We start from the raw sequence: 14720 nt of genomic DNA, 5'->3' as shown, positions 1-14720 counted from the left end.
AACGGTGTCATAATTTAATAACCTCTTTAGAGAGGCTTGAGGGTAAGGCTTTGGGATGAAAGAGAGTATGGACAGATAAAGGACTGAAGGAGCACAGATCTGCGACCTGCAACAAGTAGTGAAGAAAGAATTGAGACTGCATAGGATAGTAAGTATGACAGTAAGTAAGTATGAGTTTGGGTTGAGGAAGCTCAAACCTGCTGTCTGTACAAGGCACGTGAAGCTGTATAGCAAAGTGGTGCTTGGTCATGAAATGCCCCAGAGATACTGCTTTTTTGCCGAGTGCCCTAAACAATGCTGCTGCATCCTGCATGGTTTGCAAAACCTATAAAATCACAAATATAATGAAAACAAGCATTGGTCTTGCAAGAAAATATGCTACAACCAATAGAACTGGACGAAAATAAGTGGCCCACATAGGAACCAATGAACGCCAGGAAAGCCAGCAGGCCATACGTAAAAAACAAGTCCACTCCCCCTTAAAAGGAAGCACAAACCAAGCATGTTTCTTACTAGAAAAAGCCCAACTGATGGTGGAGGTCGAAAAGTGCAAAAAGTCTAATAAAAAAATAAAAGCAACAGAGCGGGGCCACATTGGGGGAGACAACAGTAAAAAAGACACCATAAAACTGGGGTATTAGGAGGAGGTGGGAGGAAGAAAGTCACATTTGAATGTAAGTAGCTATTGTGCTGAAAAACACCACAGGCAAACAGAAACATCAGGAAACCAAGAAAAAAATTGTCCCACAAAGAACAGATAAAGAACCATAGCGGATTATTGCCCTGTGAGAGAAAGGAGGGGCAAAGAGGCAGGACTGACCACTAGCAGGCAAGGGTTTTTAAAGGACAATGACATTGACAAATGAAAAGCAATAGCAAGAAAGGGGATGGACTTGACGTCCACATACAGATTACAGCAGGTCTCGAAAAGACAGCTTGACCTAAAAACCAAACCCGGAATTGCTATTTAGCAGAGAAAAAATGGGTTTGTATAGCAATATTCTTGATTTCACTTATTCAGTTCAGTTCACTTTGTTAGAAAGTTCTTAGTTCTGTTTACGGATCATTTTTATTTTGTCAAAAATTGTGTTTTTAGTGAGCTATTCACTTTTGTAAAGAAATGATTATGTTTTGCTATTTCCTGGGCACATTGTATTGATTATGGTGAGAGTAATGCTCAAAGCGCTGAAAAAAACTTCCCAATGTCCATTTTTTGTAAACAAGTTTCTCCTAGACCTGGACAATAAAGTGGCAATACTAAATGGTATCCTGGCACAGGGCAGGTGCAGCCTTTAAAATGTATTCCTGAAGCAATTGATGCATATCCTAGACAGTTCCAGTGCGCTCAATTCTCTTGAGAGATGGTTTAATCACTCAGCCATAGTTTAATTACCCAATGCAAAAAAGTAGAATTCTTTTAAACTCATTTCTTGAAAATGTTAACACTGGTAGCAGTAAATGTATTTTTCTGAAACGTTATTTGCTTCTTAACTTTCCATTGCCCTCTCATATGCAGGGCACCTTTCAGTGCATGCCTTCTTTTCCTATTATAAACATAAGCCTACCACTTTTTCAGCCAATGTTCCTCAAGGATCAGAAGTAGGTGTTTTTTTCTCTCTCATCCCATCCATTTAATACATAATTTCCAATGTTTTCAGAAATATTATTTTCCTTCACAACTTTTAGACCCTAGCCAATCCAACTTCACATAACCGTAATTTGACCTTCCCTATTTTTGCCAATCTCCTGACCAAGTTACTCGAAATTGGCTACTTTTTTCTCAAACCCTATGATGTCATGTCTTTGGACCATAATGTGGCTATCACAATGGGTACTTCAACTGGTCACTAGTTGTATGTCTGCCAAGGTCTTTTGCTCTGCATTGTCAATGGAGATAGGTCCTGCAATCCGTCCTCTACTGATAACTGGACCAGGTTTGCCATTTATTCAATTGAGCATTAGCAGCTCCACTGGAATTATATAAATTGTGCGGCCAAGGCATTTTCTGCATAACAATAGATTTGCCACCTTTGACACTTAATCCAACTCCCGCTGCATAATTGTACATTTTTAAATTAAAACAAATTGTTGATTTCTTAAGCAGATCAAATGTTACTAGCAATATGACAACACGCATTGCCTGCCGCGCAGTGGAAAGCCCTTTACAAGGTTGACTGTTCACCTTTCACATACTTATTTCCGTATTTGGATGAGAAACTGGTACTATCGGGGTTAAATATTTGCCTAAAGAGCGTTAACATCTTTAAATATGTGAAAGTTAATAAGCAATACTATCACAAAGCGTACTTCATTACTTCGCATATTTGCCTTTTCTTGCCGCATTATTTAGTCAACCCTATCGTATAATTTGGTCCACCACTTTCACATAAATCGAGTGGCCCTGGGCATTAGCTATTAGAAGCTGGCTTTTGACAGTCGAGTGCCCCAGGTTTGTGGCGACACAAAGAGAAACCGAGAGGGAGAGAGATTGGAAACAAAAAGACTGAGGGGCATATTATCAGGAACGGCGTTAAAATTATTGCAGGTTTAGCGGAAGAAAACTGCAGCTAAAGTGGCGATGATGGGCTTGATAATATGCCCTGGAGAATTCCAATAGAGGCCCATGTTCACCCCAGAACATGGGCTTCTATTGGAATTCTCCAGGGCATATTATCAAGCCCATTATCGCTGCTTTAGCAGCAGTTTTCTGCCGCTAAACCAGCAATAATTTTCAACGCCGTTCTTGATAATATGCCCCAGAGAGGTGTAGGGGCACATTAACAAGGAACAGGGAAAATTAACGCTAAGGGCCTTTAGCCTTAATTTTTTTAACGCCCGCTATCGCTGGATAATATCGCCTGGTTATCGCGTTATTAACAATGCTAACCGCCTAGGCGATAAAAAATCCAGCGATAGCAGCATTTTGGGAGGTTATCGCTGGTAAAGCAGTGATAAAATTACAAGAATAGGGATATCCTTGTTGATAGTCCCTGGTGGATTTAGCCATGTAATCCACATCTCATTGGATTACATGGCTAAATCTGAAAATTAGCAGACGTAAAAAAGCAGCGTTAACCCTGGTTAGCGCTGCTTTTTTTGTCGCTAACAGGGTTAACGTGAAGCTTGAGAATAGAAGAAATGTTGCTTAGCAAAATTTCTCTTATTATTTTGCTCTGGAACGCCCACTTTCCATCTCTTGCAAAGAGAAGCGTAGTGAAAAAGGGTGCCAACATGCGATTTTTGATGTTAGCACCCTGGTGTTGAGAGAGCAATATTTTTATCTCCGCTTTTTTGGCTTTTAAAGCCAGAAAAGCAGAGATAAGGCCCTTGTTAATATGCCCCTTAGAAAGATTGGAAAGACAGATATAGGAAGAGGGAGGGAGCTGGACTGAACATTTTAGCCAGGCTACTTCTGTTCTCTTTCGGGCCTGATTGATGACATCTCTTTTCATTACACATCTTCAAATCCTCGGCCTCACTGGTGGACATCAAAGTGACACTTGCTTAAGCAGATACACCCTATCCAAAATCTGATCTGTTAAATAGTAATCCTTTTACCTGATTGGTCTTGAAACCCATCTTTCATATTCCTGGTTTCCACTGGCCTGCATTGCTCGGCGGGCACAGGAGAACCACGTGTCACAGAAAAATAAGGTGCAGCCGGCAAATGCAAGTAGCTCACATGCCCCTTTTTTTACCGGAAACCCGTGCTTCCCCTCTGCCCAGGCTACGCTCTCCCTCTATCTCTCTATGGCAATATGATCAGTCGTCTGCCTAGTTGTGTGTGGCAGATCAATGTCGCCTTTTTAGGGTGTTCAGTTCTTACTGTGGCATTTTGTTTATCCTCTGACTTTACACCAAAGCGAAAGCTCTGAAAGATTTGACAAATTCCACTATTTATTAATATAATATTGGTTGGGTACTAATCGTCACAATAAAGTACATGACATTTTTTGTTATGGACACATCTCCGCGATATAATATTCTGTTATGGCATAAAAAGATGCCGTACTTTCAGTTTGCACCGTTTGTTATGCAAAATGGACCGGCGCCTTCTTTGACTTCGTAAACAGCCTTTGTAAGTTTTTTGTATTTATTTTTGCCACTTTTATGCAATGCTTCTTAACAAAGCTTGTTGTTTTAATGTTAGCCTCATAGGAGACTGGTGCCACCTAGTGGTTAGTTGCCTTACTGTTGCGCTACAGTTATTGCTATGTCAATGTAAGTTAGTAAATGCAGGTACACATTATAATTACTTCCCTCATGTTATCTATTGTTGATACAGGTGATATACAAAAAAGACATCCAACAAATGCACGAGCCAACACTAGACCTGCCAAACATGCTCTACTTGGAACATGCCCTGAAGACCAGTCGGATGCAAAGCAGTGTAAGTTCCTGTGAATATGGGCAGTCGGGTGAAGCTAGCAGGTACCTCGCTGCTATCACCGACGAGTGTCACACTCACAGTGTATGAACGCAAGCATGTCTTTTATGAAAGCAATGAAAACATTATTAATTTCCAGTTGTGACAACTGTAGCTCTTTCTGTCAGTGAAAATATAAAATGCAAGAACACTGATTTACTTAACTTGCAAGGACGTAGGAGTTGTTTTTTGGTAAAGACGCTATGGCTCTCCTGTCTCCCTTTTTCAAAAAGCGTTAAGAAGAACTACTCTTCTTACAAATTCCATGCTTTATGGTTATGATAAACCAAATAAAGTTGTGTTTTGACTGACTGACTGAATGCTCTTCTAATCATAGCATGGGAGAGTTTTGCTAAATAGAAAGACTGCATTCTGCACGAACGAATGGAGCACACGCCCTGGGCGCCTCCTCTACTCGCTGTTGCAGGAAGAGGAAGAGTAGAAACTATGCAGAATCAATCACTCCAGTGCCCAGGACAGGGGACGGTACCTCCACCCACCTGTCTCCATCAAAGCAGAGGTGCTAAAAAAAAATCCCACTGACAGTGTACTACTATCAGGGTGTAACACAGGTCCTTACAGAGCATGGAGCAAGGGAGGGGAGGAGGGACTTTGAGGTATCCGCCATTCTGTCCAGGGCCTATGAATGTCTGTGCGATATGCGAGACTTAGAGGCCTCTCCTCCCATTCTTCAGAGGGACCCCATTATTTAATCACTGACTTCCATCGTTACAGAAAACGATGCTGCAAGAAACGGGCCTATGAATAGGCAGGCAACAAGCTCTCGATACAGGATGAAGGGATCTCAGTACACTTCGGAGACCCATTAATTATAGAACGTAGTCACATACTTTTTTAAGAGTAGGTTATGTCTTCTTTTGCACACAACACTTTAAAGATTGTATTATAAAAAAAAGCTCAGAACTTCAATTAAAGAAGTAATATACTGCTCATGACCTTGCTCGTGACATCACTGGTAATTTCATAAATGACGTCGTTGATGTTATGATCCAGGACATTTCAAATGACTTCATTGGCCAAGTAAAAGTAATGGAAGATGAGTTACATTTATCTCGGCACTTAAAGATGCATCTGACTTACAGCGAATCACACATGTTAAGTCCTGGGGTAGTACCACAGGCTTTTTTTACTTTCACAATCAGTCAGTTTCCTGAAGAGCTCCCACACTCCCTAGTGTGATTAAGACCAGTGGCCTCAGACCACAAGAACACTAGGATCCCTCCATGTCCCCAAATATGTTCTCAACCGAGTTGACTTTACTCTCAGTAAATCCATTAAATGACATCTGATTATCTCCTTGACCTCCTTCTCACTCCATTGCCTCACAGCAATTATAAACATGTCATTTAAACCAAAAGGGCTGAGCATTTTTTTCCCCACCATGCATCAAAAATAGTTTTATTGCTTTTCTACTTGATTACAGAATTCGTGAACTCACCTTCTCCTGTGAACCGAATTTCCTGGGAAATACCAGCCTCCACTGGGAAAAACGCGAAGATATCCAAATAACATTATCAAAACCTTTGTGTCAGACAACAACTTACAACAATATTGCACTGTCACTATCCACAGGCACAGGTGTGCCCTGCGCCTTATTTTCGGGACGGGAAAAACACATACCAATCTCTCACGCTTACAAATGGACTAGACAGACCACTTCTGTATCCCTTTCAACATTCTAACATTATTGCACCATGCTGACCTGGGGGTTGGGAATAGGAAAATCTACAGGCCACCGTCATATAGACTAGTAGCCATGAGAAAGCCAAAGCATGCAGACACAGGCAAGTACACATTTACACAGACTCCTTGCACCTTGTCTCAGTGCAAGCTGCCTCTAGTTCTGTGTCCTCCAAGATTGCGGTAGGGATATTTTTCGTTCCCTAATCTTGAAGTGTGGGTCACATATAAGGGAGGCTCAGAAAAAGGAAGGTTGCACAGACAGAGCAATCATAATATGCACACATTTGTGTACAATTGTGTTTCCCTATGCATCGCCCCCACTCGCGAGCAGCCAAAAAATGAAAAATAAAACAACCATAAACCTGTGTTTATTATTGTTTTGTCTTTCTCTGTAGCATCGTGTCTAGGGGGCAGGAGGATCGGAAATGGGGATGACAGGCAGCGGGGAGTGGTAGGTGCACTGTTATCAGTGCGCATGACGGTTTGGCCGACCATCTCAGGACAACCAAGCCATCATGTGCATTGAAGCTGTCTCCAACCTGAGCTGCATTGCCGGGTTTGAGGCAGTTGGCACAGACTCCTAGTCTAACTGGGAAATTCAGAGCGCTCCGGCCAATCCTGATGCTGTTCTCGTCATTGGAACAATGTCAGTATTGGCCACAGGGATTTCTGGGAGCCTGTACCTGTAGTGCATGGAGCCACAGAGAGTGTTGGAGAGGCTAGTTAGTTCTTTTTATGTTTTTTTGTTTGGCTGTCCGTCGCCAACCCCCGTTCTGCCTCTCCCCCCCACCTCGTCCCACCACTTTTCAAGGACACCGGCCGCTACTGCCTGCGGTAGCACATTGCATTGAGATCTAGTGTCATTCCATTGTTTATTTTTGTATGTTTTCTTGGCGCACGTAAATCTGAAAAATCTTGGCTCTAAGTCACACTAGTCAAATGAAAATGTTCCGAAGGAAGACAGTCAGAAGAAATAATTCCACATGTTTAGTAGCCCTTTTCCTGAGTGCATCTGACCCATTAATACGTGTGCTGATTAAAATTAAACCAGTTTGACAAAACGAATTGCTATGATATTTTTGTGCATAGGAGCGCATTTGATTCAGTGCTTTCTAAAATAGCATTAAGCTGCATCTCCAAAATGTGAATATTAAAAACATGGTTAGCCTGACTTTTCCATTAAGTAGATGGGATACATGTTCTAATGAAGATGCTATTTCACCCTATTTAGTAGCATACATAGCTGAACAATATTTGCATTGCATGAATAATGTTTATGAAAAGTATTTATTCTGCAAAAGCCCCATGGTCGCTAAATTCAAATAGAAATTAGGAACATTTTATTTGCACGTGTATCTTACAGACATTACATACTGTGTTTATATTTTTAGCATGAATATAAAAAAGATTTTGAGGCAACCAAGGGGAACTTTCATTTTTCCAATGATACAGCAGAACAGATTCATCACAAAGAAAATGCAGTGCTCCAGAGCCAGGTAAACCAACCACATTAATGACAATATAAATATTACAGGAAATCTATAGAACATTTGTGGAAAACCAATTTTCTGTTCGTGTCAATGATTCGATCTTATATTCGATCTGATATTCCAAATACTCTGGGTTTGAATGCAATGCCTAAAAGAGACTAACGATCATTATAAATCCAAGACGATAGAATCGGTATATTTTCAAAGTCGAATCGATTCCATATTCTGCATGTTGCAGAGTAAAAGATTTTTTTTTGTGTTCAATTACTTTTTTATTTTAAAAAGTAGGAGTTCATACAAATACAAATGAGTGCAATACAACAGAGCGAAGTGATCAATAAATAAGTAAAAAATGTAAGAGAATACAGACCTAATGATAAAGTTAATTTCAGAAAAATAGTGAAATCACTAGTAGAACCAAATCAATATATAATATACCAAGAATATCTCATAATAGATTGGTAGCTAAAAAGAAAAAAATAATTGTATTGCACAAAGACCAAAAAATACCAGAATGAAAGGAATAAGAGGAAAGGATAGAAAAAAATTAAGAAGAGGGAACAAGGAATGAAAGGAAGAGCGAGAAGACGATAGATCGAAAAATAGAAAGAAAGATAAAGAGATGGGAACACCAGCAACAATATGGAAAATAAATTAAGAAGTAGAGTCAATAGGATATTGGGCTACCAACCCTTGAGAGGACAGATTCATATATTTATCCAGAGTCATCCAAATAGCATTAGAGATAGAAGGAGAACAATGTTTCTCTTTGACAGAAGTATGGGCACTATGAAGAAATTATACCCAAGCCCACCAAGTATGATAAAACAGGAGATTAAAGGATTTCCACTCAGTTAAAATAATTTTAACAGCTATTGATATAAGGAGATGTAATAGCTGCAGAGTAAAAGACTTGAGCATAGTTTTTTCACATACAGAAGGACGGTACTTTGATGAAGGAATTATTTATTTATCTATTTATTTATTTTATTTATTTGGGAAATTTATTAAGCGCTCAAATACCAGAGGGTGTCTCGGCGCTGAGTGTTTACTGAACTAGTCCATAAGTAGTTATTGCTTAAACAGCCAGGTCTTTATCTGTTTGCGGAAAGAAAGAAGGGAAGTAGAGGTTTTGATATGATGTGGAAGACTGTTCCATAGTTTGATGGTGGTAACTATGAAGGATCTATCTCCCCATGAGACTTTCTTAGTCCTGGGGACCTGCATAAGACCAGCAGTGGAAGATCGAAGGGATCTAGCAGGTTTATAAGGGCAGAGTGCATCTTTCAAAAATGCTGGGCCTTGAGCGTGGGTTGCCTTATACGCAATGCATAGAGCTTTGAATTTAGTTCTCTTCTTTACTGGTAGCCAGTGAAGCTGTTCAATTGTGCCAGATATGGAGGTATACTTGGGTGTTGCTGTGATCAGTCTGGCCGCAGCATTTTGCACCAATTGCAGCTTTTTTAGGACTCCTTCCGGAGAATTGACTAGAAGGGCATTGCAATAATCTAAGCGAGCCATGACAAGAGCACTGACCAGTGTTTTTGCCATACTCATGGGGAGGTAGGGTAGGAGTTTTTGAAGCAAAGTGAACTAAACATTGGAAGCTATACTGGATCCTGACGGAAACACTCTTTTATTGCTCATACTAAACCTTCTGTTAAGTATATCAGGGGAGGCTCTAGGCTCATGGCGGCCCTGGGCAGGGAGCGTAGGTAGGGGGCCCGGAAGAGGGGGTCCGGGTGGGGCGGAGGGCTGTGGCCAGTGAAGAGGGGGCGGGGGTCAGGGTGTTTGGAGGTAGAACAGACCCGGAGGCCGCGAAATCCCTGCCAGGGGCTGCCACGCAAATATGTATCCATCCTCAGGGGATTATTATATTAAGGATACAGATTGGCGTGGTGGCCCCTGGGGTTTGGTGGCCCTGTGCAGGTTCACAGTTTGCACATGCCTAAGGGCGCCCCTGTGTATATATAAGTAAGCTGTAGAATGTAAACATGTGAATCTTTTATTTCCAAAAAGGAATGTTGTGTTGTCGTTCCAAATGTCACATTAGAAATCACAAGAGTTTTCATGCCTGAATGCAACATCTAGTATTTTTAGAATTAGCACTTTCTACGTCAGAGTCAATGCATACATTTTTGCTCTTTTCTTTCATTATCTAGCATTAAATCACCTACTGGGTCTAATTGCGGGTGTCAATGTTTCTAAAAAAATGCGGTAGGCCCTAGTGCTTCAGGTAGTACTGTTGCTAATTTCTCTGAGATATGTTGTTTTTTAAGTTGATTGGGAGCCCACTAGCAGGAAAGGTCCTCCTTGCAGAAGTGAAAACCTTCACTGTTCCCACGCATTATTTATATGTTAAATTGATGCATCATAGATGGGCAAACAATGAGCCATGCTGTTTGGAGAAAGGCCTCAGTCACTATGTCAGCTGTTTCTTAGCTTTGACACCGACCAATCTGAGGCAAACAAGTGTAAGCAAGTTCAACCTGTATTTAGCTTTAGATGCTAGGCTGGGATAACCATTTGGGAAAGCATTTTCATGAGTGCTCAGTTAGACGTGGACATGTACTTCCAATCTTTCAAGTCAGAAGAGGAGTCTGACCAGTGAGTTCAGGCAACTTTAAAGACCCAGCTGCCCTCAGTTGATTCTTCCTTGATAGGACTTAGACATTTAAATTAAGTAGACATTTGATCTAGAGCACACTCTATATTTTTTTATTTGATATTTTTTTTTAAATGGGACCAAGAAATGAAAATCCATGTAAAATTGCACATTCCGTGTATATTTGAATGCCTGGCATGAGGTTTAAAATTAAGACTACAAAGAAGTATAGAAAAGTATAAAATAGCATTACAGCATCATATGCTAATGATAGGCCAGAGGTACAAACATAATTCTAAACTTTTCGGATATCATTATTTAAACTTTAGTCTTCAAAATCTTAAATGCCACTGTCCTGCCATATTCAAGAAACAATTTCAACCTTCATTTATAACAGGATTTATCTTGATCTGATTTCCGATTCTCCTCGATCAGAGATATTGTTGACAATGAATAGAAAAAATTATAATTCCTTAATCCTTTATATCCTTACTACTTACAATCTGATAAATTGGACCATGAATTTAGAAATGTGGATCCTGAAAAAAGAAAGGCATTCAGGACATCTCCAGAGCATATGCTCACTGTGACCCACTAGATGACAGCGAGGACAGTAATTTTAGTTCTTCTGTTTCTAACAATTTAATCATTCTGGGGTCAAGTGTAAATAATTTACAGGTTAGAACTGATCATCCTGAAGTGCTTGGATATTTCCAACCACTCATTTTCTTTTTTATTATTCTGGCATTATTTTGAGAAATCGTCGAATTAAGACTTTTCGAGGCAGAACCTGTAAATGTACTTAATAAAGAAAACACTCATGAGACAAAACCCTTACTTGGACGATACAAAAACGCATGTTTTAGTCTGACTTTGCGGCCTATTTTAGGCAGATGGGCTCCCAAATATGTTCTTATTATGGATACTTATAAAGACAACCTATTTGCTGCAGGAGTGAAGTCTGGATTTTATCAAACAAGTCTGAAAATCTCTCTCCTGCATTAGATGATCCACCTCCCTGGGATCATTTCTTCCCCAACCGTGAAACCCCACTAGGTAAATCTAATGTGAAGTCATTAGTACAAGTATCTTCTCTGGAAGGCATCACTTTAACCTCAGAGAACCAAAGCTGTAAGTGGCAAGAGTTTTCACTTTACTAGCAGTCTTTTGTAAACCCAATATAAAAGTCATAAAAGTGAGTTTCAGGAAACCTGATCATATTGAGGTGCTTTGGAAAATGTGCTATAACTACAAAACCGGATGTGCACATGTACCTCCACCTGGGTCATTTTAGATACTTTCATTGCATGTTCTTTCTGCATGCTGTCTTAAGTTTGAGTCAGCGTCCACCAGGAAAAAATAAGAATTCTTGCAAACAATACATGTTACTTCTGAACAAGGCTTTTCAGGATACTTTCTTTACCAATTTGGAAGCTCTACCAAATACGTCTAAGTGCCAACTTTAACAAAAGGAGTATAGCCTTTGAAAAGCCTCTGACAGAGTTTATCTATTGAGTTTACCCTGTACTCGTTAAACTTCAAGTGTGATTTTGAAGCGATGTCTACGCTTCTAAAACACAAAATGTACCTTGAAAATATCTAGCCTTCATGTTAGACATTTGCTTTCATTCCTCTGTGGACGCTTTGATGTTAGATATTTGAAGATAGATTTTCACTTCAAGCAAACAGAATGTATCAAACCAGAGAAAGCTCTATCCAGAAGCATGGAAATGAATCTTGCTGGTAATGGGACAAAGCTTAATACAGGGGGGTAAAACAGTCAAGTAATTTTACCCTGTAACCTATCTAGATGTGGATGACAGTATGTCCAGTCCTACTACCCAAGCCTTCATGTTTTAGCTGCATGTCCAAATCCCTACCGTTTCCAGCCAGCTATGGAGGGCAGCATATATCATCCCCCTTCCTGGGTTTTGGTTGGTCTTTGTGAACTGATTTCTCCAACAGCTAATTCCAGAACAAGTTGTGCTAACCAAGGAAACAAGTAATTGTCTCTCACCTATCACCATCATTTCCCAATTTTAAAAGGTCTACCCTGGCTTCCTATGAAATCCAAGATTGTGTTGTGTGAAGATGTTGCCCCAAGTAGAACACTTCCATGGGTTGCTGTGTCTCTAGCAGAAGCCTGAGGTCTCCTAATGCTAGTTTTGCTAGTGTTAAGTGCTGCATTTAGAAATAGATGGGGTACAGCACGAATTAAATTACCTTTCCCTTTTATTAAGAAAGCTCGTGAACCAGGAATTGCTTAGGAAAATATTCAAAATTCATATTTTCCCACCATCTTACTTTGAAACGCTCTCATGATGCTAGGCCCTTGATACTGTAAAGCTTATGTAGAAAAGAATTGTCTCAGATTTAGATCTCCAACCAAATAAAATAAAAAAATAAAAACATCATTATGGCTGGTATTTGACAAGACCTTCTCATTTTAATAAATTACGTGTGTTACACATGTACTAATAGTAGCTTTCAGCCAGCTTTATTCGTCCATTGATAGGTTATTGTGTGATTCACATTTTCATCGGCTCACTACTAAATACAGCAAGGTGTTATGGGTCAGCCTAGTTCAGCCATTGGCTAACTTCACTGTGATGACATTAACCCCCAGATTCCTCAAAGTCCTCTTTTGCGAGTCCTTAATAGCGATTATTAAGGAATCGCTATTAAAGAATCGCAAAACGGGATGCATGTAGAAAACGCAATTTATTTAGCGATTTCTAATGCTTCCTTCTTTGCAAATCGCTAATTGCTAATCGCAAATAAGGAATGGCTTTCCCATTCATTCCTATGGGCCTCAAGGCCCATAGGAATGAATGGGGAGTCATTCCTTATTTGTGATTAGCAATTAGGGAATCGCAAATAAGGAAGCGATTTCAAGGGTGCCAGGGTGTCCAAAGGACACCCTGTAGCACCCCATAAATGCAAATGTACGCTGGTGTTGCTTACACACATGTCCAAAGGACATGTGTGTGTGTAACATACAACTTAGAAAAATGCACTAAAGTGCATTTTTCTACGTTTTTGCTATTTACCACGAAGTTACACTTCGTGGTAAATAGCGGCCCCATAATGCGAATTCGCAATTTTTAAATGGTTCATGAATAGCATTTAAGGAATCTCTAATTGAGATTCCTTAAATGCGATGCTTCGTAATTTAGTGATTTCTATAATTGCGATTTTTGTATTTGGGATGATGAATCCCAAATGCAAAAATAGCACTCGCAAAGGGCCAGATTCTCAGAATCTGGCCCTTTGCGAGCCAATTTTGGCTTCATGAATCTACCTGTTTGCTTTTTGGGAGAGCATCCTCATGCAAAGAAGTTCTCTTCAGGGGCAGGGTCTACTATTGAATAGTGTGCACTTTGAGGCATAACAATTACTTTTTTTTAGGCAATGTATTTTTTCAGATTGGCGAGGTCCTAGCAGCTCATCCAACAATAACATTTTACAAAACCCTTGACAGAACAAAACAAGCATTAACAAGCAAACAGGCTTCCAAACAATGTTTATTATTAAAGTGTTTGATGCAACAGTAACCAGTGCAGAGATTCAAAGAAAAAAAACTATTTTGCTTGTCATGCTATGAAAAGTAATCAGTAAGAAGAAATCAATGGCCAGGGTGTATTGTAGGATTTCGTTGTTTAGCTACTAGTAGACACATTGCAGTTTTGCAGAAGAAAAAGTTTCTCTGGTAACGCATTAAAATATTTTTACAGATTTTCAGAGCAAACCAATTCAATATAAATGTGCAGTTGTTTAGAAAAGTATCGAAAGTTTAAAAGACACATTAATAGACCATTTTTTCATGCAGGTGAAATACAAAGAAGACTATGAGAAATCAAAAGGCAGATCATTGCTCGAGTTTGTTGACACTCCGACCTATCAAGTTTCAAAAGACTCCCAGAAGTTTCAGAGTGAGGTTGGTTTCAAAACGACGTTTATTTGAAAAAATGTATGGGAATTAGATTTTTCTGGTTGGACTGAAGTGAATGTTCACGTTTTTTCTTTAGTGTTCAGGAAGAGCTGTTTAACACTGGACCCTCGTTCAGATATTACTTCTAACCAGACCAAAAATGATAAAAAGCCTTTAGATTTCCTTCCTGTTTGTGCTAGGCTCAAAAAGACATTTGCGATGTGATTGCTTTTTTTTCGGTTCTTTACATACTTTGTAAGAATGGCTTGTGGTACAACAGTCCATAAGTAAGCTATCTTTATTTGCTGTCAGTTCATGGGCCATAATTTCAAGTTGCCAATACATTCTGCTGGGACGGGTGACAGTAGTGTCTGGTCGCATCGGAATGGTATGTTTAGCAAAAATACCACCGAATCAGAGTATCACACCTGGAGAATTCACCTGCTGCAAGTGGTGGATGTCTCCTGGTGATATAGTGGGACAACTTTGTGGGAATCGCATGGGAAGTCTGATTCCTGCATACAAATACTTGTAATCTCATCTACTTAACAACTCCGCCCATTG

At 39.8% G+C, this 14720-nt stretch overlaps 1 protein-coding gene across 1 annotated transcript in view; it reads left to right on the top strand.

The window, feature by feature from the left end:
* The window catches only part of LOC147663099 (nebulette-like), a 348425-nt gene that overhangs the window by 106564 nt on the left and 227141 nt on the right, over window positions 1-14720 (top strand). The window contains 3 exon segments of the mRNA XM_086950681.1: window positions 4286-4390; window positions 7522-7626; window positions 14055-14162. Coding sequence (XP_086806807.1) covers window positions 4286-4390; window positions 7522-7626; window positions 14055-14162 — 318 coding nt within the window.

This window comes from Lissotriton vulgaris, unplaced genomic scaffold (assembly GCF_964263255.1).
Source record: "Lissotriton vulgaris unplaced genomic scaffold, aLisVul1.2 SCAFFOLD_926, whole genome shotgun sequence".
Lineage (NCBI taxonomy): Eukaryota > Metazoa > Chordata > Amphibia > Caudata > Salamandridae > Lissotriton > Lissotriton vulgaris.
The sequence above is the reverse complement of the archived record's forward strand: the minus strand, read 5'-3'. Positions and strand labels throughout refer to the sequence as shown.